The 23927-nt window shown below is 32.9% G+C and overlaps 1 protein-coding gene across 1 annotated transcript in view; it reads left to right on the top strand.

Moving 5' to 3' along the window:
• The first annotated feature begins 396 nt into the window (after positions 1 to 396).
• The window catches only part of LOC111712119 (voltage-dependent calcium channel type A subunit alpha-1), a 63517-nt gene continuing 39986 nt past the window's right edge, over positions 397 to 23927 (top strand). The window contains exons 1-8 of the mRNA XM_023486648.1: positions 397 to 759; positions 2706 to 2845; positions 3465 to 3544; positions 10295 to 10450; positions 20173 to 20393; positions 21206 to 21309; positions 21903 to 21970; positions 22957 to 23016. Of these exons, the coding sequence (XP_023342416.1) occupies positions 544 to 759; positions 2706 to 2845; positions 3465 to 3544; positions 10295 to 10450; positions 20173 to 20393; positions 21206 to 21309; positions 21903 to 21970; positions 22957 to 23016 (1045 nt within the window). The 5' untranslated portion in view covers positions 397 to 543. The remainder of the gene's footprint in view (positions 760 to 2705; positions 2846 to 3464; positions 3545 to 10294; positions 10451 to 20172; positions 20394 to 21205; positions 21310 to 21902; positions 21971 to 22956; positions 23017 to 23927) is intronic.

Below are 23927 nucleotides of genomic sequence, written 5' to 3'. Positions count from 1 at the left end.
TTAGAAAATCAGAGTTTGTGGCAAAGACTCAATTCCTTTGCAAGTAGCTTAAAAATCAACATTTTAAGTGAAATAGGTCTATTTTCATTAAACAGTGGTTTTTTCATGTACATTATACCATTTATAATCATAACTTGAGTCTTTCAGTCGTACTCCACAGTCTTTATGTAAGAGTAAGATAAACTGAGTTTGAATTGTGGAATTGTATAATTATATTGGTTATTATGCTTGACAGATAGATATTTTCCGAATAAATCATTGTATGAAGTAAATACTAAAATACAAACATACGACTAATAGTTTCGAATAAGTCCAGGTAAAAGCTTCCATACTTCGGAACAACTCTAAAAAATCTAAATTCTTTATCTAACCAGATGATACTTTTTTTGTAGAGGGTTTTGTAGTGGTATCTATACCAAGCCTCAGGATAAATATGACCGAGGTTTGTAAACCACTATCCTGGCATCAGCCTAGCTCACGTAGTTTAACAAGTAGTTTAGGGAGGTCGTCTTCAACTCCCGTCTAGAATATATTAATAGAACAATGGTTAAAAAGAAGAAGGATGAGCCGGATGATCGGGGGCCAACATCCTTGTTCCTTTTTACGCCGACCAGCCCGGTGCGCCGGCTCATGACCTGGCTGGTCAACTGGCCTCCCTTCGAGTGGATAATTATCCTGACCATCATGGCCAACTGCGTGGTGATGGCGCTGGACGACAAGCTGTCCAACAACGACAAGTCAATTATGTCTATCAAACTGGTAAGAAAATTGTAATTTTAGTTATTTCCCTCCTAACCCCTATGCACAAGAATCATAGTTTGGGTTAATATAATTCTATCCCCTAAAATGCCGCCAACTATTTCAAAGATCAAAGACTATTGTAAAGTGGTCTGATTAATGTCAATAAATTCTGATTCTTTGTGAATATCACTGTATACAATCTGTGGAAAAGTACAACTTTCTCCTAAAATTAATAATCAATAGTCATAGTATTGTGTGTCTGGGTAGATAACCTCATTGTAAACTAAAATATTTTAGGATTCAATATTCCTTCAAAATTAAACATAGAACCAAGCACTTTATAGATTTAAAATATATGTGTGGGTTGTCATGTCTAACCAAGGGTCTGGCTATATTCTTTATTTGTATTGTTATATATATGGTAAATATGTCATTAATTAGGTTTAAACTTATAGAAAACTTTCCTCTTCAACCTCAATTAATATGGTTTTCAACATATTTTATTCTTGTCATACTTTTTTTTTAAGTCTTAAAAGTTACTGCATAGTTTTCAAATCCGTCTAGATCGTTGTAAAAGTGGCAAGTACAGCTAAAACATTTCAATTAAAGGGTGAAAAAAAACATTCAAAATTATTTAGCTTTCTGTTGTTGTAAAAACTAGTTTTTCCTCTACACTGTGTAATAAAATAATAGCAGAGTAATTATAAATATGGATATTAATAATAAAGGGTCCGCCTGTGTATGTATACATTACTTAGTAATATATCATATACTAGAATACATTTGGAATAACAAATATATCCCAATTACCCCATTTAAACTGTTTACATTGTACTTGCAAGCAGTAAATGTTTTAAACAATGCATGTTATTAACCTGCACAGTAAACATAAGCGATTCAAACATGTTTATTAAAGGGACTGTAAGCTTAATTTCAAGTGGCCCTCCATGCAAAGATGGCAGTGCCCGATTCACAACGGTAACCTTAAAAGCTTTGTCTGATCAAGTAGGTCGAATTAGATATCTATGTTGAAAGAAAATTTCAAAAAATGATTATTTTTAATTGTGGGTTTTCTTCAAAAGTGACTGTTTTCTACTGTTGGAAAACATCCGAATTTAGACCTATAAAAACTACAATACCTTCCACATTATTGATCAGATAAAGGTTTCAAGGGTAACGTTTTGAATCGGGCATTGTCATCTTTTCTCTAGAAATTACGCTTATAGTCCGTTGTAAGAAAGTTTTCACATATTTGAGCAAAAGGGAAACAACGTTAATTATCTCTTTGAATCGAGAAGACGACATAAGCCCAAATATACGAGTAAAATTTGAAAGTGTCATAGAATTTCTATATTTGTTTGTTGCCCTTGTTTTTAAAACGTTTGTTTTCTTCTCCCAATTAATAGATCCAGTAATCTAGGGGATATTCTTTTCTTCTTAGCAATAGGCAACCCAAGCAATAATGCTTGTATAGATATGGGATTATAATTTTTAATTGGACTGTATACGTAGTTTTATGTCGTCATCCAATCATAAAGTGACATGTCTGATTCACAACGGTACTTGACGATAGTATGATCGTAGTTTTAAATTGTAGTTACTATGAAGAGAAATTACCGGCGGATTTCTACAGAACAAATTGAAAAGTTCTCAGAATTGAACAATTTTCAAACAAGAAAAACGACGATATTATCCAAATTTTTTATCAGATAAAGGGAACCGTTGTAAATCGGGTAGATCCTTTCTTATGAAGGGTCAATTGAAATCACAACAAAGACATAAGTTAAGTGACAGTTAACCGGGGGTAGAGCTAGATTGTTTGGTTTTTGTTTAAAACCCTTAATTTTGTTCTTACCTAAAAATTCTGGCCCTTGCTATAGAATTGTGAGGTTGGATGAGTAAAAAATGGCGAACAATTTCCCTGTTAACCCGCCAAATGTATTTAAACTTTATCTCTATCGTAGGAGGAGCTGGAGTTGGTTTTCATGATCGTCTTCACTACGGAGATGTTAACGAAGATTCTAGCGTTGGGATTCATGCTGCACAAGGGAAGCTACATGCGTAATCCGTGGAACTTCATGGATTTCTTCGTTGTCACGTCAGGGTAAGCAAATCAGCTGATTCGGAAATCTTCGAAAGAACATTCTAGAATTTAAAAAAATTTTATTGTATATTTTCCTCAGTAAATTTTATATCCTACCACGTTGCCAAGGGTTTGTCAATAAGGCATTTATTTAGAACATCCATCATAATTACAGGCTTGGCACCGTTTAAACTTGCTAAGAGTTTCAGATTTATAAATTTAATTATTCATTTCCTTCAACCACTCAGTTCTCAAAAGCTCCTAAGAGTTTTAAAGCTATTCTTATTAGTTTCTTAATTCTTCTGTTGTATCAGGTTCCAAATTCCTATTCTATACAAGTTCTCAATCTTTTCCTTTCTTTAGGTTCCTAATTCTTCTTTGAAATTAGGTTTCCAATTCCTCTGTAAAATATAAGGTTATCAATTCCGCCCTTGTAGCGGGTTCCGAATTCCTGCCTTTTATTAGGTTCCTAATTCCTCCATTGTATAAGGTTCCTAATTCCTCCATTGTATAAGGTTCCTAATTCCTCCATTGTATAAGGTTCCTTCCTCCCCTTTCTATTAAGTTCCTAATTCCCCCCTGTTTCAAAGCGTCAAGTTCCCAATAACATGTATCGAATTCCCTATATATATTTCATATAATTCTTCCTTTCTGTAGATCTCTCTACCTTGAGAACTTTCAGAGTTCTCCGTCCTCTCAAACTTGTCTCCGGAGTTCCAAGTAAGTAGCTGAATACTAAACTCGGAGCTAAAAATAGACCTTGATTTATTCTGAATTCTGATGTTGTAAAGTGAGATTTTGCACAATATTTGATTCATCAGATACATCAGACTACAAAGAGAATTCAGTACTCCTTCTCTTGCAGGGACGTACACTTTAAATATATGATAATATATATACATACACTTCAGAGACATACACTTCAGAGACATACACTTCACAGACATACACTTCAAAAACATACAAATTTGGATCTCTGTACATTAAATGAGTTTCAGGTTGCTATTTAATTCTCTTGCTTTGTAACAGTTGATATTAGACGAAAAAAACTTGCAAAATAGAATCTCTCACTTATGCCGTTCTTATTTGCTTAGACTTTTTTCTTTGACCGATAAGTAAAAAAACTATGAAAATGTCCACAAAATAGTAAACATAAAGTACATATTACATATATATATGATTATAAGTTGTATCATGTATATCTACAAAGAATTGTTGTATGTAAATATTCACTATATTCTCCGAGTTCTCAACCTGTAATTTCATTATGGTTGGGAAGGGGGGGGGGGGCTTCTTCCTCCTTCCTCCCCCTCATGCCTCCCCTCGGATCGAATGTATGTGATAAATCAATCCGCGTTGTTCTGACCTGGATGGAATATCCTATGATATATATCCTCCAATATGTCAAACCAAGAATTGAGAAAATATCGCGGTCTGAATTTGTCTCCGGGTCCCATAAAATACATGGGTACAGAAGAATCTGGGATACAGGAGTATAAATAAGTTGGGTCTGCAGAGTTGTAATAAGTTTGTTGGGCATAATTTGATTTCTCCGGTCCATTAGTTGGTGATTACAGATAGCATTGTCGGGATTCTGGTACTGAGAGAGAGATCTTGATATAATTAAATACTGCAGTATTAGGGACCTGGGGTTAGGGACTAGGAAGAGGGGGTTGGGAACTAGGGACCAGGGGATAGGGACTATGGACCAGGTGTTAGGTAATATGGAACAGGGACCAGGGACTATGGATTAAGTATTAAGGTATTAGGAACTAGGGATAAGGGACCTGTTGGGAGTATTGATCAGAGACCAGGGGTGAAAGACTAGAGATCATAGAGTAGGAGTGAGGGACTAGAGATCAGAGACCAGATGTGAGGGACTAGGGATCAGAGACCAGTTATTAGGGACTAAAGATTAGAGACCAGGGGTGAAAGACTAGAGATCATAGAGTAGGAGTGAGGAACTAGAGATCAGAGACCAGATGTGAGGGACTAGGGATCAGAGACCAGTTATTAGGGACTAAAGATTAGAGACCAGGGGTGAGGGACTAGGGATCAGATACCAGGGATGAGGGACTAGGGATAAAAGACCAGGGATGAGGGACTAGGGATTAGAGACCAGGGGTGAAGGACTAGGGATCAGATACCAGGGATGAGGGACAAGGGACAAGAGACCAGGGATGAGGGACTAGGGATAAAAGACCAGGGATGAGGGACTAAAGATTAGAGACCAGGGGTGAAGGACTAGGGATCAGATACCAGGGATGAGGGACTAGGGATTAGANAAAGACAATAATATCAAGACGATATAAACCAGGAAACGACAATATAATCCAGAAAAAGACAATTTTATTCAGGAAAAGACAATATAATCTAGGACAATACATTATAATCTAGAAAAAGACAATATAATCTAGGGAAAAAAAAACAATATAATCAAGGAAAAGCCAATATAATCTAGGAAAATACAATATTATCTAGGAAAATACAATATAATTTAGGAAAAGACAATATGATCTAGGAAAATCCAATATGATCTAGGAAAAGCCAATATAATCTAGGAAAATACAATATAATTTAGAAAAAGACAATATAATTTAGGAAAAGACAATATAATCTAGGAAAAGACAATATAATCTGGGAAAAGACAATATAATCTAGGAAAATACAATATAATCTAGGAAAATACAATATAATCTAGGAAAAAAACAATTTAATCTAGGAAAATACAATACAATCTAGGAAAAGACCATATGATCTAGGAAAAACAATATAATCTAGGAAAATACAACATAACCCAGGAAAAGACAGTATAATCAAGGAAAAACAATATAATCTAGGAAAAGACAATATTATCCAGGAAAAGACAATTTTATCCAGGAAAGACAATATAATCTAGGAAAATACAATATAATCCAGGAAAAGACAATATAATTTAGGAAAATACAATATAATTCAGGAAAAGACAATATAATCTAGGAAAAATAATATAATCTAGGAAAAGACATTCTAATCCAGGAAAAGACAATTTTATCCAGGAAAGAAAATATAATCTAGGAAAATACAATATAATCCAGAAAAAGACAATATAATCTAGGAAAAACAATATAATCCCGGAAAAGACAATATTATCTAGGAAAAGATTATATAATCTAGGAAAATACAATATAATCTAAGAAAAGACAATAAAATTTTAGAAATGACAATATAATCTAGGAAAAGGAATAAACTATATTCAGTCTATTAGAAAGAAAGTAAATTGTACATTCTATCAACAAATAGAAAGTATAATCTATCTAGTAAGAAGAAAGTATAATCTAGAAAGAAAAAAAGTAAATCTAGGAAAAATCAAGTATAACTTATCTAGGGGAAAAAAGTATATTCTAGCAAGGAAATAAAAAGTATATTCTATCGAGGAAATAAAATGTATAATTTATCTAGGAAACAGGAAGTATAATCTTGGAAATAGAAAGCATATTCTATCTAGGAAAATTGTTGTGTATTCCATCTAGGATAAAGAAAGTACATTCTATCGAGGAAAAAGAAAGTATTTTCTATCTAGAAAATAAAAAGTATAAACTATTTAGGAAAAATAAAGTATATTCTTTCTAGAAAAAATAAAGAATATTCTTCTTAGTATAGTAAGGTAAATTCTATCTAGGAAAAATAAAGTATAATCTATCTAGGAAACAGAAAGTATAATCTAGGAAAAAGAAAATATATTCTATTTATGAAATAGAAAGTGTATTCTATCTAGGAAAAAGAAAGTATAATCTGAGAAACAAGAAGTATAATCTAGGAAATAGAAAGTATATTCTATTTATGAAATAGAAAGTGTATTCTATCTAGGAAAAAGAAAGTATAATCTAGGAAAAAAAAGTTTATTCTAGGTGGTGAAAGAACTAGTGCTTAAATGGATTATATATTGTCACCTTGTATTCCCTGTATAGAGTGTATTGAAAACAAATAATTTAAGATTTATCTTATACCATCCTTCGATCTAAATATCCGGGTATAAATAGGTCAGGGAGGGGAACGGAAACACATCAAGTATACAAGGGATACCTTAACTAAATTCTAACCAAGAGAGAGAATAAAATGAATCATCCATGATATTCCATGCTTTATTCGTAATTGGAGCAAACATGAAACAAATCTAATTACAAAAATGTTCATCACAAAAATGATACTGATAAAACTGATAAAACTGATTGAATATATTATTTTCTTTGCCAGTTAAAATTCAGAAAAATGTGTCTTTATGTATTTATAAACTACCACATTTTTTGTGAATTTAAGGATTTCTTAAATTAGGTTAAAAGAAGTAAACTTTTGATTAACATAATTCAACAAAATTATTTACTTCTTCCATACTTCCTCTGAAGTGTCTTACTGTATAGCTAGCTCTAGTCTCCTCTGGAGCTTGGATCTTTAACCCACCAACCCTCTAACATATGTCTCCCCTTCCTTGAAGCTAAAAATTACAAAATTGTCTTTACATCTTTAAATAAAATGTTTTCTTTAGATTAAAGAAAAGGAACTGTTTACTGTGTACCCTCCTTTCTTGATGATTTATTAAACATATATTACAATCCTACGCTGGATGAAATATAATAAGGAAGAAAGACACAAACTTTGCTGGGTTCTCCTCAACTCCTGCTTGGAATTCAGATCAGGGGGCTAGTTGGAGAAACCTAGATCTGGCATACAACCAGGAGAAACCTAGAAGCAAGAATACAAAAAGGAGAAAACTAGAACCAGACAAACAACCAGGAGAAAATTAGAACCAGGCATACAACCAGGAGAAAACTAGAACCAGGCATACAACCAGGAGAAAACTAGAACCAGACAGCAACCAGAAGAAGAGTAGAACGGATACAATTTATTCAACAGCATGGTTTCCTAATTCCCCCAGGATATCAGAGAAGAACGGATACAACCTATTCAACAATGTTGGCTTGGCAAATCCCGTCATTAAAGTGTTAGTTTAAAGAATATATCTATGTAAAACTATGTACTTTAATTATAAATATATATCTATCTATCTATCTAACTACATGGTATCCTAGTTCCCCAGGATATCAGAGAAGAAAGGATACAACCTATTCAACAGCATGGTTTCCTAGTTTCCACAGGATATAAGAGAAGAAAGAATAGAACCAATTCAACAACATGGTTTCCTAGTTCCCCCAGGATATCAGAGAAGAAAGGATACAACCTATTCAACAACATGGTTTCCTAGTTCCCCAGGATATCAGAGTAGAAAGGATAGAACCTATTCTACAACATGGTTTCCTAGTTCCCCAGGATATCAGAGAAGAACAGATACAACCTATTTAACAACATGGTTTTCTATGGTTTTTCCAATGGTTACCAGAGTATAAACCTATTCAATAATATTGGTTTCTAGTTTGATTTTGGATGCCACCAAAATANCCACCCCCATCGCTTGTTGTACTAATCTGGGCTTGAAACTTTATTGATATAAATCCCACTCAGCTTGCCTCGGGTTCAGAGAATATTAGAATAATATTTGGGGAGGTTTCAAGGCTTATGGAGGACTAAGGGATGATACAAGTAAATCTATCCATATTGTGATATATTTATTTAGCTAAGATATATTATATATTAAATATATTTGACACTTGATATATCAAGCCAGGAGAGATAAATGTAATCCTAAACATATTTTGAAACGTAATGCCACTTTAAAGAGACAACAAATTATGAATATGAGACGCCCAAGATATTTTAGATATTGAACGCAGGAAAAGTGGATAATACTCTTATCAAAAATGTAAAAATGTTCATATAAACTAATTATAGAGAGTAAACCTTTAATACTTCAAACTTAGATTATTTGGTCTAACAGAATTTATATAGTTTGAAATATCTAAGGTCTAGGACATTGGGTTGCAAAGCAATAAGAATTAAAAAATCTGAGTTTGTGGCAAAGGCTCAATTTCTTTCCCTAAAAAGTTAGTACTAAAATACCACGATGTTTATAGACACTTGCTTATTTAAAAACCAAAAAATTAACTATTTAATTATAATAAATATTAACATTATACCATTATGAAAATATCTATATGTGACTGAGTATAGTTTGGTTGAATACCAGGGTTTGAAGGAAAGGTTTATAATAACATGCAATTAATAATTATATATAGAAGCTTGTCTACTTAGCCTAAAACTTGTATACCACTGCACCAAATCACAGCGTTACTTCATGTTTTAATTGTATACTGAAAAGTATTCCGCGGACATGTAAATCACTTTAAAAATAAAAATGTCGAAAACAAAAAATTTTTAATTAATTTTTCAATCAGCTCCCAACTCTATGAATGTCTAGGGTAATCAGCTCCTAACTCTATAATTATCTAGTTCAATCAGTTCCTAATTCTCTAATTATCTAGGTTAATCAATTCTAACTTTATGATCATCTAGGTTCATCAGCTCCTATCTCTATGAATGTCTAGGTTAATCAGTTCCTAACTCTATGATTATCTAGGTTAATCAGTTCCTAACTCTTTGATTATCTAGGTTAATCAGCTTCTAACTATATGATTATCTAAGTTAATCAGCTCCTAACTCTATCAATGTCTAGATTAATCAGCTCCTAACTCTATGATTATCTAGGTTAATCAGCTCCCAACTCTATGATTATCTAGGTTAATCAGCTCATAATTCTATGATTATCTAGGTTAATCAGCTCCTAGCTCTATAATTATCTAGTTTAATCAGCTCCTAACTCCATGAATATCTAGGTTAATCAGCTCCTAACTCTATGAATATCTAGGGTAATCAGCTCCTAACTCTATAATTATCTAGTTCAATCAGTTCCTAATTCTCTAATTATCTAGGTTAATCAATTCTAACTTTATGATCATCTAGGTTCATCAGCTCCTAACTCTATGATTATCTAGGTTAATCACCTCCTAACTCTATGATTATCTAAGTTAATCAGCTCCTAACTCTATGAATATCTAGGTTAATCAGCTTCCAACTCCATGATTATCTAGGTTAATCACCTCCTAACTCTATGAATATCTTGGTTAATCAGCTCCTAACTCTTTGAATATCTAGGTTAATCAGCTCCTAACTATATGAATATCTAGGTAAATCAGCTCCTAACTCTATGATTATCTAGGTTAATCACCTCCTAACTCTATGAATATCTAGGTTAATCAGCTCCTAACTCTATGAATATCTAGGTTAATCAGCTCCTAACTCTATGAATATCTAGGTTAATCAGCTTCTAACTCTATGAATATCTAGGTTAATCAGCTTCTAACTCTATGAATATCTAGGTTAATCAGCTTCTAACTCTATGAATATCTAGGTTTATCAGCTCCTAACTCTATGATTATTTAGGTTTATCAGCTCCTAACTCTATGAATATCTAGGTTAATCAGCTTCTAACCCTATGAATATCTAGGTTAATCAGCTTCTAACTCTATGAATATCTAGGTCTACAGGTTGTGATGAGTTCTATCGGAAAAGCTATTGGTCCTCTGGTCAACATTGCTCTCCTTCTCTTCTTTGCCGTCCTTATCTTCGCCATCATTGGTTTAGAGTTCTATGCCGGAGCTCTTAACAAAACCTGCTACAGCTTAGATAATTTAGGTCAGTTTTTTATCCAGTCGGAACAAATGTTAATCTCGTTAATCTTGTTAAAAACCACTAATCCGTTCATATTCTAAATCCAAATTTTAATTAAAACGGATTAAAGCTTTTTAAAAAGAATAACCGTTTAAAAATTTAGGAACTTTTACAGGATTAAGCTGAAATATTATTCAGCTTATTATCATTTGGCTTCAGATCAAATTTGTTAGTTGAGAAATTTCTAATGACTAGATCGAGTGTGTTAAGTTTCATAGAAAAATGCAATTGAGTTGAAGTTATAGATGGTCATCGTTTTCAGTAAAACAAGTTACGTAATTAAAAATTATTCTACTTTTTTGAGGGGTGGGTGGGGGGCGGGGGGCTCTCTCATGCCATCACCTTTATATCCTATTATTTCGATTTTTAACACCATTTATAACAGATTAAAAAATATTAGAAAATAAATATTTTTGATATAAATAAATTTATTCATCCTTCATTTATCGAATAAATGGGTTTGCGTAACGAAGTATTGGATTATAAAATTACGGATATGCCATTCCATTCTCATCCCCCCCCTTCCTATTCCTCCTTTCCTACCACCCACTTTCCTACCCCCCCTTTCCTATCCCTCCTTTCTTACCAGCCACTTTCCTACCCCCCCTTTCCTATACCTCCTTTCTTACCAGCCACTTTCCTACCCCCCCCCCTTTCCTCCCCCCCCCCCCTTTCCTATCCCTCCTTTCTTACCAGCCACTTTCCTACCCCCCTTTCCTATCCCTCCTTTCTTAAACCTACTTTCCTACCCCCCCCTTTACTATCCTCCTTTCTTACCAGCCACTTTCCTACCCCCCTTTCCTATCCCTCCTTTCTTAAACCCACTTTCCTACCCCCCCTTTCCTATCCCTCCTTTCTTACCAGCCACTTTCCTACCCCCCCCCCCCTTCTAATTAGTACGATATGTTTATTATTAAATTGTTCCAAAAATATAAAGATTACCCTGTGTCTTTACAAGTTAACATCTATAATTATGTTTAATAGTTCAATAATGATGTTCTATTTGTAAATATTAATGGTTGAAGGGGGATCAACGGTAATTAAAGGGGTTTTTAGTTAATTAATGCATGGTTTAATCGATCTATGGTTTTTACAACAAAAAAAAATAATCAATCTGTGTTTTCATACTTTATTCATTCTATCATAAATGAAGAACCAGAAAACTTTGGAATAGGAAGACGACATTAAAAGCAATAATTCAGTGTATTTGTTGTTGTTGTTGTTTTACTAGAAACTTATTAAATCTTTTATTAAGTGAAATGGGTCGGTTTACACTGGACATTTGCTGTGTACATGAAAACAAACTTATTTCATAATTGCCTTCTACCATACAATCTTATCCAACCGTACTTCCTTATCCAACACCTTCTTATCCAACCATACCTACTTATCCAACCATACCTTCTTATCCAACCATACCTTCTTATCCAACCATACCATCATTTAATCCAACCGTTTTCTTGATCCAATCCCTTATCGAGCCTATATCCTAATATCACTCTATCTGGTTTCCTAATCCCTCCAGTATTAAGTTTGAAGATGATTAACTCTGCATAAGACCGTTCTAAGCATATACAGAGTCAATCCTTTCATCTCTATGCATCATAATCCATCAAACCTTTCTCAGGGTCCCACTTCGAATAGGTGTCCTACAGACCTTTATTATTTTTTCTTTCATTGTCTTCAACAAATAAAAATTTTTTATTTTTTATTTAAACTTTTGTTAGAAAATTTGACAGATAACTCATTAAAAAGTCTTTGTCTTGAAAACCATTATTTATTTCTCTAAGAGCGTACAATTTCTAAATCAACTGTTTTTGGTATCAAATTAGGCGCCATAAAAAGAAAATGGATTCTTTGTTTGAGGATAATTTATCATGGCAGAAAATTATGTGGAAAACTGAACATCTACAGGATTACCCAAAAAAGATGAGACTTTAAAGGGAGTGACCGGCAACGTATGGTAGTTGAACTGAGATTGCAGTATTATTGATTCTCAAAATCATCCCTCCAAAATGTACAATGAATGAGGATTTTAAAGATTGCATTTGCGCTCTTGCTGAACAAATATACACCGCAAAAACGTCTGATAGGTTAAGCCTTAAAAAATTCTCAATAATACTGCAATCTCAGATTAAGTACCATACTTACGGTCACTCCCTTTAATGACGACCTAAACTCTTTAAATAAGACGCTCTGAAGGTTGAGTTTGGCTTACCGCCTTGTATATTATCTTTTAGTTTATTATTTTAACAAAGAAGCGTCAAGTTTCAACTGCTGCAGGGAATACGTGTATAATGTGAGAAAAAAGCCTTAATGATTTCTGTACAGTCGACTCTAAAATTCCATCCTTTCTGGGAATCCCTGTACAGAATAAGGTACACAGAGCCCAAAACTTAAGACAGGGTATCATTGTGAAAACCAGTTTTTAAACCCGGGTTTCACGAATGGGGTAAGGCAGTTTTGTGAATATCAATATTTCTGTTTTGAAATATTATTTTATTTAGTTTATTCATATTCTCGATTTTTTCGAATCTTAAATAAAAATCTACACAAATATTAAGACCCTAAAAAAGGAAACTCGGGAGTATCGTTAAACAAAACTCGGGAGTTTCCTTTTTGGGGTCTTAACATTTATGTAGATTTTGATTTAAGAAATTCGAAAAAAATGGAAAATATAATCAAACTGAAAAACATAATATTTCATAACAAAAATATTGATATTCACAAAATTGCGTAACCCAATTCGTGAAACCCGGGTTTAAAAACTGGTTTTCTTAACGATACCCTGTCTTAAGTTTTGGGCTCAGGGTATCTAAATATCTACATTTAGAGTACAGTTTGTAGTACACTGAAATAAGGTTTTAGTAAGCATCTTATACAAATATGTTTTTTGTAGAAAGATTAGGTACAATAGTTGGAGTACCCTTGCGTTGCCATAGTTTATATAATTATTTATAGTGATTGAAAACCAGCACGGTTTCATATCCGTGAGATTTATATATTTCTGTACATAAATAATATATTTCTGTACATAAATAATATATTTCTGTACATAAATAATATATTTCTGTACATAAATAATATATTTCTGTACATAAATAATCTAGTTTGGAATATTCCAGAGTTTAGTTGTCCGTTGGCAAGTTTTGAAAGTGGCCGGCATTTCTCGAGAAATTTCGAGAAATTTGAAATAAAATTTAGCCTATGTCATCCCCGGGGTATCCACGGGTTCCCTAAAAAAATGTTAGCTTTGGTCCAGCCGTTTGGTCGTATGAGCGAAGAGCTTTATTATATAAATTTTTATTTATTTAATGTTCTTTAGAACTCTTTCAATCTATAGAAGGCAAAATCTTATATTCTCAATTTTAGAAATAATCAAGTTTTATAAGTTTAAAGTTGGAGCAAACAAAAGAAATTCCAGAGCTCAGGACAGGAACATCGGAATGATCTAAACTGATTTGAACGGATTTAAAGAATTAAAGTTCATCTCTTTCCATGGGTTAAACGTTATTTAATAAAGCCAGGTTGATAGAGATTTCGACTAATATTCTTTTGAGGAGAAATAACTTTAACTAATTTAAATCGGTTTAAATCGATTTCGTTCAGTTCTATATTTTTAGCTCATTCTAGGACTAGGTTTGATTTTCATCTTCAAGCCACGGAAGGATCTGGTTTTAACCGTTCAGTCGAGTAGCATAAATTCAAATAGGTTTTGTTAGAGATCAAACCAATTATATCATTAAATCATGAAAATTCAGAAGTTCAACAAAAATGTTGGCCAATCTAAACAATTGAGAAGTTCTGGTTTATGAGCTTCTAATAGCAAATAATTCCATTTTGTTTAGTTTTAATGATTTTTAGACATTTTTATATCTCAATCTTATTTTTTTGTTTGTTTATCATATTGTTTATAAAAACATTAATCCAAAATTTAAAGTTTTGATAGAAAAGCTACCATACACACTAAACACTACACAGTTTGTTTAAGTCCGGCCTAAATGCTTATTTTACCTGTTTTTCACAAATTAAATTGTTTTTAACTTGAATTGAATTAAATCTAAGAATTTATTAAATCTCCGCTTAACGACCTAACGAATTATTTAACCAATAAACTCTTTCAATCATGCAATTTAATGCATCCAAATATTTCGATGACTTTACAATTTTAAGCAAAAGTTGCAAAAAAATAAGTTTTAAAGTGCATTGAATATTAATCTAAAAGAAAACCTTTCAGATTTAGATTAGAAACGGTGCTTTTTGGTGAAGGCAACATGAAAAACCAAAAAATGTATTTTTTAACATCTTAGAATCTGAAAGTAAAGAAATCCGGTATTTCTACGTGGGACAATTTGTGCTTCTCCATATTTTAAAGAAATATTATTTTATTTTCTAGGTTTTACATTAAAAAAACACAAATGAAAAAACCGCAAGTTTCGTTTAACCATTCTCTCTTAAGTTTCCGGCCCTGATGTCCCCGCCTGCGTATATGTTGTTGTTGTGCTGCGGCATTATTAGATTATTGTTACGTGCAGGAATTAATCAAATTCAACCTCCAAAAACCTAAAACCTTCCTCCCCCCATCCTTAAACCAATCAAACTTTGGAGAATTGCCCGAATGAGAACAATTTTTAAGAAAATTTCATAAAGGGAAGAAAACAGAAAAAAGTTGTATGGTCTGAATGTTGGGTTGAATCTGCAGTATTGGGGTAGAGAAAGTAATTAAACCTCGGGAATTACTGGTTTCCAGTAATCTAGCATTGGAGAAAACACGTGATTTGGAAACTCGGAGAAAAACTAATGTTTTTTTTACTCGAGATTTATGTCCTTTTCCCCGGAGAGTTTTCAATAGTACGCAGAGGTTTTCCTATATTATCCGAAAAGCGTTTTTATCCAGAGTTCTTTTCCAGTCCATAAATTAAAATTCTTTGAGTTCAGTTTTCAAGATCAATTCTATCCTTAAGTTCTGAAAACTGAACTTAAGTTCCATAAAAGCTGCTTAAATTACAAGCTCAAGGTTCTTTTCCTTCTACTCAGGGCCTAAATCTGCAGGGTTTCTTTCTTAGAGCAATCCTTCGGAGAATAAGAGATTTTAAACCTATTAATAGAATCAGTGCCGAATATTTCAGTTAGTTCAAATGTCATTCTTTTGAAGAAAACTTTAACTGAAGCACTCGGAGCTGAGTTGGTTTCGCGGTTTAGATTAGATCTTACATCTTTCCTCTGATCATAGAAGAGGAAATATAATTCATTTTTTTCTCAAAATATAAAACTAAATCTCGGAACCAACCAAACCAACAGAAACCATAGAAACCATAGAATATAGTCACAGTTATAGTCATCAATAGCTTATAGTCACCGGCTATAGTGTTGCCAAAATAAAAATGGAAGTAAAAATTCATAAAATCAATTTTTCAGACATCTTTGCCATTTTTGTTCTGGCGACAAGACTTTTTAAATTAAAATTTTGCTCCTTTATTCTAGACGAACGATGCCGTGGGTAGCGTTTTCAACTGGGTTTTCTTTATCCCACTCATAGTGGTCGGATCATTCTTTATGTTAAACCTAGTTCTAGGAGTACTCAGTGGGTGAGTACGTTATTATACGTTCATACAACGTAATTATTAACGTTTTTTAATAAAAACGTTCGTTTTGCTTTTTTCTTTTCCTATCCCTCCTTCTACTTCTCTAGAGCCGGTTTACCGACCAAACCTATAGTTCGAAGGAAGGTTGGGACGTCTACCTATAGTTCGGAGTAAGGTTGGGACGTAAACCTATAGTTCGGAGAAAGGTTGGGACGTAAATCTATACTCAGAGTAAGGTAGGGATTTAAACCTATAGTTTGGAGTAAGGTTGGGACGTAAACCTATAGTTCGGAGTAAGGTTGGGACGTAAACCTATAGTTCGGAGTAAGGTTGGGACGTAAACCTATAGTCCGGAGTAAGGTTGGGGCGTAAACCTATAGTTCGGAGTAAGGTTGGGACGTAAATCTTTACTCGGAGTAAGGTTGGGACGTAAATCTTTACTCGGAGTAAGGTTGGGACGTAAACCTATCGTTCGGAGTAAGGTTAAGACGTAAATCTTTACTCGGAGTAAGGTTGGGACGTAAATCTATACTCGGAGTAAGGTTGGGACGTAAACCTATAGTTCGGAGTAAGGTTGGGACGAAATCTATACTCGGAGTAAGGTTGGGACGTAAACCGGTGAGAAATCATGAAAATAAGACACAATTCATGATCAATCCCGACATAACTCGGGCTTTTACACTTAGGTTGCTATACAGTCATCACTTTTTACATGGAAGGGAGTAGGACAGAGAACAATGTTTAAAACCCTAGAGATAAAACCGTCCAAGCTTCAAAATAAAAATTTTGATTGAACTTACTTTAAACATTTTCTAATGCTTATTTCTTTTCACCCTGAGGTCGTAGACATTTTATATTTAAATCTGGATCATATAGTGAAAGTTTGAAACAGGTGGTAAAGATATAAGAAGTATAACTTTAGAGTTTGCGACGTGTAATCAGTTTCTATTAAAATAGAACTTGTGAACCAACCCTCGAGTGAATCAAAACAAAAACCTTAAACCTGAGCTCGCAGAAAAGAACTATAATGATTTCGTAGTCAGTAGTTTTCTATAAAACTTGAAATAAGCCTAGTTTGCGTGTTACACTGGAGAATGAAACTTCACCAAGTATAGAGTAACAATGAAATCTATTACATTTGTAAATAAACACAATATTATCCTAAACATGAGAGAAGAGCTTAACAAATCAATAAAACAAAAAATGGACATGGCAATTATTTAAAAATTTAAAACTTTTTTTTGCAGACTTCTTTAAAATAAGAATAAAAATATATTGATAATGCAAGACAAATGAGTTCTCTATCATGGTTCTCTACCTTAGGTCAGGGTCTACTCCAGGGATTTAAATATTTGTTCATCTTTCTATTCTTCAAATACAAGACATTAATCCAAACCCTAATTCCCACACATTTTTTCCTCATATTGATAGTTTATATATATATAATAACAATTTAATTAAAGTGAACACTTTCCACAGCCTTCTTAAACTATCCTTAACTATCATCCAACCCATCCTTATATTGATAGTTTATATATATAATAACAATTTAATTAAAGTGGATACTTTCCGCAGCTTTCTTAAACTATCCTTAACTATCATCCAACCCATCCTTAACAGCCCTCAACTGTCCTAAACTATCCTATCATTCTAGACCATCTAATCCTATTCTGAACCATTTTAAGCATCCTAAACTGTCCCTTTATATACTAAACTTCTCCTAAACCATCGTAATCTCCTCCAAAACCATCCTAAACTCCACCTAGACCATCGTAATCTCCAAAACCATCCTAAACTCCACCTCTTCCACCCTAATCTGATTCACAGCCATCCTAGACTACTAACCATCCGAAACTATCTAATCCTCCTTCTAAACCTTCCTGCAATATCCTAAGTTATTCCAAAGCTAATTTAACCACCTAAAATTATCCTAAACTGTCCCAGCAGATAATGTAACCATTCCAAAATGTCCGAAACTGTCCCAACTACCAATTGAACCAGCCCAACATATCGAAGCTGTCCCAGCGGCTAATTTTGCCATCATAAAATCTCCTTAACTGTCCTAAAAGCTACTGTTACTATCCTTAAGTATCCTTAACTGTCCTAAAACCTAATATAACTATCATAAAATATCCTTAACTGTCCTAAAAGCTAATATAACTATCCTAAAATATTCTTAACTGTCTTAAAAGCTAATGAAACCATCCTAAAGAATCCTCAACTGTGCTAAAAGCTAATATAACTATCCTAAAATATCCTTAACTGTCCTAAAGGCTAATATAACTATCCTAAAATATCCTATCCTAATCTGTCCATATTTCAGTGAGTTTGCGAAGGAGAAGGATCGGGTTGAGAGTAGAGCAGGGTTTCTTCTCCTCAAGGAAGAACAGAAGCTTGAGAAGGAAATGAACGGATACATGAACTGGATCTGTAAAGCAGGTAAATAAACAGTAAACACAAACAAAACCTTTAGGAGACAGACTAACAATGGACTGAATGAAATAAGATATATCTAGACGGAAGTGAAAAGAAAGACAAAAGATGTTTAAGAATGAAAAACAAAATAACAGTTTCTTCTTGCAGTTTTCCTCTTGAGCGAATAACTCCTCGGTTAATCTGTAATGGAAGAGAAAGAGAACTTAAGTTGGAAAATATTTAATTGGATCACCCCCCACCCACCCCTGTAATAGTACAAGTTTATTATTAGAGACAAAAAAAAACTTTTTTTTCTAAACTTCATAATAATTAGAGGCCCTGGGTTAAAATGCGGTGAGTCATAACTTTGAAATCTATTCTTAACCGTAAAATATAGATTTTTCGCGTTTAATGATTTATACTTTTTTGTTTGGCTACTCGTTTCAAACATTAAAGTATTTCCAGCCTTTTACGTTTTTTTATGAATTTCAAATTGTAGATCAAAACTTGACTCATTTTTTGTCTGATACAGACAGGATACCCTTAGCTTTGGTTGGTCTCGCCCTGAGCATTTCAAAGATTTATAAAACTAGCAAAAAAGGAAAACAAGAAATTATTGTTAATATCATTTAAGAAGTTAAATCTCTGTAAGTTAGAAGAATACCTACTTTCAAGACGAGCTGAGTTTAAATTGAAAAGATGCATTAAGAGGGTTAGAGAGAAAGAGAGGAGAAGTTGAAAATTGGTTTTGCTTGGAGAACTTTAAAGCAAGCTGTTTCCCGATTCCTGGAAATTAGTCTAACTTACTCAAATACAGCGGTAGGGTGAGACAAGGGGAGACCTCTTTCTTTCATGGAATGAATTAGATCTGCTCTCTCCAGACTCAGTTTTTGACTGGGCAAATGGGAACCATTAATTAAGGAAACTAATGCTATAAGATAACTTTATAATAAAATACGGTAAGAAAACAAGTAAATTGTACGTCAAACTAAAAGTGTATAAAGTTTTAACTATAACTCCTAAGTATTTAAGAACTATTGAGAAGAACTAAAGAGTTTTAAATTTCTAATATATAATATATATTATATATAATATAAAGTTCACCTAGCTATGTCAATACAATATATAATTTATTTTTCCATTCAACAATAAACAATAATTGAGTATTTTTTCTTCATTAAATACAGAATAAAACAATCAAGAACATTTCTAGATGAATAAATAATAGTAAGGGCAATTATTAAGGTTGTAAAGAGAACCAATTGTTATTTTAAATTATTTTTTCCATTTAGAACTTGTTTTGTTGGGGTTTTAATGTAAACAAACACAGGTTTTATGTATTAGGTTTAATTTGTTTATTTAGCCCCGAGGAGGTTTATTGACACTCTCCCAATAAACGTCTGTTTTTCCTTAAAACATTAAAAAAGAACTTTCTGCAGGGCATTACAAAACCCGTGCGCAGACTCAAAATTAGAGAATAATTCTGAAGTCGGAATCTATGAATGAGAGAGATGTGTTTGAATTAGCTCCTGATTACTTTAATAGTTAAACCACCTCTATTGTTCAGATTGATATAGGTGTCATCAAGACAAGTAGTTGAACCAGTTGTGGGTAGTTCAACTACCTCTCTCGTTCATAAACTGAAAGCTCTGCTTTTTTAAAGATTCTATACTTAATCTATTTTAGACGAGGTTGTGAAGGAAGGGTTAAAAGAGAGTCCATGTTTTATCGGTAATCCGTCAGATGCTCCCTGGGGGGCGAATATGTGTGATACCAATACCTCAGTATGCCTGGAGAAGTGGGCCGGACCCAACGACGGGCTCACCTCCTTTGATAACATCGGACTCGCGATGCTCACGGTTTTCCAGTGTGTTACCATGGAGAACTGGATACCCATCCTCTACTCGGTAGGCTTCCAACATTTTGGAGAGAAAACTTTTAAAAGAAACTGATATCTTGCATCATCCTCTAATTTTTTAATCCTAATATCATTGCAACCTGATGTTGTAAACCTTTGATATTTCATAATGTGAACGATGTTAACTCTGCAAATATGTTTGAAATATCAAATGTTAGATTGTCATTTTGCATAGACATAGGAATTGAATTAGAGTTTTAAGTAAGTAATCAGTTCTTGTACATAAGTGTAGAAAAAGTGGAAAAGTAATAAATTTATTTATTTATCGATTATTAAATGTAATATTGGGTTAAATAACAAATTTGTTTAAAGTTTTCACTGTTTTTCTCAAATATATTCTGTATATAATAATTTTACAATATTCACAAAAATAATTATGCGTAAGTGGTGTTTCTTTAAAATGCCATTTTGCGTCACAAATTAGTCAAATTTTGATTTGGGTTTCCTCAAACTACTCAGGGTTTGGCTCAATAAAAAATTCGAAATCAGTGGTATTTTATTGGCAGACATTGCTCTAGTTCAATACGAATATTAAAGTTTCAAACGTATTGCAACTTGAATATATTTTTTTATAACTTTCCTATTTCTTAAATGGAAAAAAGCTTTCTATTCTTTTATGAAAAAACTTTCTATTCTTTTAGTTATAAGCTGTAAAAGATTATGTAAAAGTTGTTCTGATAAGTTTTAACACAAATCAGTTTTCCTTGTCCAGCTTACAGAAAAACTTTCAAATGTAAATCATATAAAAATTTAATTTATTATGTTTGACAGATTATTTTCAGGTTTACTTATATATTTCAGGCGAACGATGCAGTGGGATTCGTTTTTAACTGGATTTTTTTTGTTCCTTTGATTACTATTGGTTCGTTTTTCATGCTAAACCTTGTTCTCGGGGTTCTCAGCGAGTGAGTGAACTAGAAAACTAGACAGTTGGACAGCTTGACAGCTAAACAGCTTGACAGCCAAACAGCTTGACAACTAAAAAGCTTACCAGCTAGACAGCTAGATAGCTTGATGACTAGAAAGCTGTCTGCAAGATATCTAGATAGCTAAAAAGCTATATGGCCTGACAGCTTAATAGCTTGATATGGCTACACAAATAGACAGCTAGTCGGCTAAATAGCTAGATAGTTATATATCTTGACGGTTAGAAAGTTGTTTTCTAGATAACTAGACAGCTAAATAAGCTAGATAACCAAACAGATAGACAACTGTAGAGCTAGACAGCGCAACAGCTAGCTTAATAAATAGCTTGACGGCTGTCCAACTATCCAGATAAAGAACTAGTTTTAGTTGATGTCATAGAGATATTGCGAATTATTAGATTTACTAGGATATAGCGTCAGATCATAGAAGTGCTGCTAACATTTTCATCCAATCTTAGGATTGGTATAGATGATATAGATCTGATAGGAATAGTGACTTTCCCTTTCTCATACTTGTGCGTAAGATCAAAACTAGCGGAGGTACGTGATGTGATAAATTAATATTACTCTAGTCTACATATATCGGATAATCAAGGATGGGACGGATTTACTAAATTCGTACCGGCCCAGTCCTATACCCGTACTACATAGGAATTGATTCCGCTTCATGATGGTTCAACATTTTGCCTAGTTTGGGGTGATAAACTAAACAGTCAAATATGTATTTTTTATTTAACGGTTCAAATTTAAACAATTAAAAAAAACAATTTTTATGTCTTAAATTAGAAGTGTCTATATCTCATAAGTATTCACATTGGTTTTTATAAACTTGATAAATACATTCTTAACTTTCTCTAAAATATTCAACCTACTCAACTGAAACATTCTCCTGGTCCTAACGAGCTCTTGAGGCAAATCGGTCCCGGGGTTCCTGAGTTATAATCGGACAAACAAACAAACAAATAGAGAGACAAACAAAGATGGCAACTTTATATTTATATAGAAAGACATAAGTTGTGATAGAAAGAATCCTGGATAGAATTGTGTAAACGTATCTGAGAGAAAGTAGAGACAGAGAATATTGTTTCTAACTTTGTTAAGTAACTTTCAGAAGGATTACATGTGTTCGTAAGATAGGGATTACATATGTAAGATGGAGGATTACATTTGTAAGATAGAGGATTACATATGTAAGATACATCTGTAAGATAGAGGATTAAATATGTAAGATATAGGATTAGATATATAAGATAGAGGATTACATATGTAAGATAGAGGATTACATATGTAAGATAGAGGATTACATTTGTAAGATAGAGAATTACATTTGTAAGATAGAGGATTACATTTGTAATATAGAGGATTAAATATATATAAGATAAAGGATTACATATGTAAGATAGAGGGGTGCATATGTAAGTAAGAATATTACATATTTAAAATAGATAATTACATATGTAAGATAGAGGATTAAATATGTAACATAGAGTATTACATTTGTAAGACGGTTTTGTATTTAAGATTGAGAAAGATGATAAGATGATTACATTATAAGGAGAAGGGGAGATAAGATAAGATCGCATTTTAAAAATCCCAAACATTAGGATTGACGTTTAATTTTTTCAGAGGATTTAGTTCTAGCAGAGGAAAGAACAAGCAAGAAGGACCGACAAAGGATTATGGAAGGTGTGTATCCTTCGTTAATCATACTTTTTAAAAAGATTTCTCGTGGGAAACCCCGGGTTATCAACCTTCTGTACATTACATTATTGTGCATGTAAGTACAGTCCATAATAAATGCTCTTGTACGAAGCTAAGACAAAAAAAATCCTATCAATTATCTTTTTGAAATGATTTGTAGATTTTATAAATATTTACAAATCCGTTACTCATTTTGCCCCGATTTCAACATAAGAAACACATTTTATTTCGTGTGAAAATACTAATACAACTTTGCATCCTCGTAACACCTCATTATAAATAAAAACGAAAGAAAGACAAACTTTTTTATGGCTGCAAATCATGACTTCAAAAAAATATGTTTTATATTAGTGATTTTTGAGATTTTGTGTCATTCCCAAAACATATTGAATAATATTTTTCTATTTATCAATCTTGTTTCCCCCCCCCCTTCACTTATTGAATATCCCTATGTTTTTGTTTCCTTCCTTTTTTCTATTTCTGGTTTGTGTTATTCAGCTCTATGGTTTCTTGTCATTTCTGCACACGGGATTATATTTGATACTATTGTTTTTATGGAGACTGGATTATATTTAATCTTAATGTATTTCTAGCTGCATACGGGATTATATCTAATCAAAATGTTGTCATGCGCATATGTAATCCCCTGGCCCTAATACATTTATTCATACAGGATTATATTTAATTCTAATGTGATTATGCAGACTGGATTATGTTTAATCCTATGTATTTATGCATACGGATTATGTTTAATCCTAATGTATTCATGCATATGGGATTATATCTGATCCTAATGTATTTTTGCATATGGGATTATATCTGATCCTAATGTATTTTTGCATACGGGATTATATCTGATCCTAATGTATTTTTGCATACGGGATTATATCTGATCC

This window comes from Eurytemora carolleeae, unplaced genomic scaffold (genome assembly GCF_000591075.1).
Source record: "Eurytemora carolleeae unplaced genomic scaffold, Eaff_2.0 scaffold110, whole genome shotgun sequence".
In the NCBI taxonomy this organism is placed as follows: Eukaryota; Metazoa; Arthropoda; class Copepoda; order Calanoida; family Temoridae; genus Eurytemora; species Eurytemora carolleeae.
Note: the sequence above shows the minus strand (reverse complement) of the source record. Positions and strands in the feature narration are given on the sequence as shown.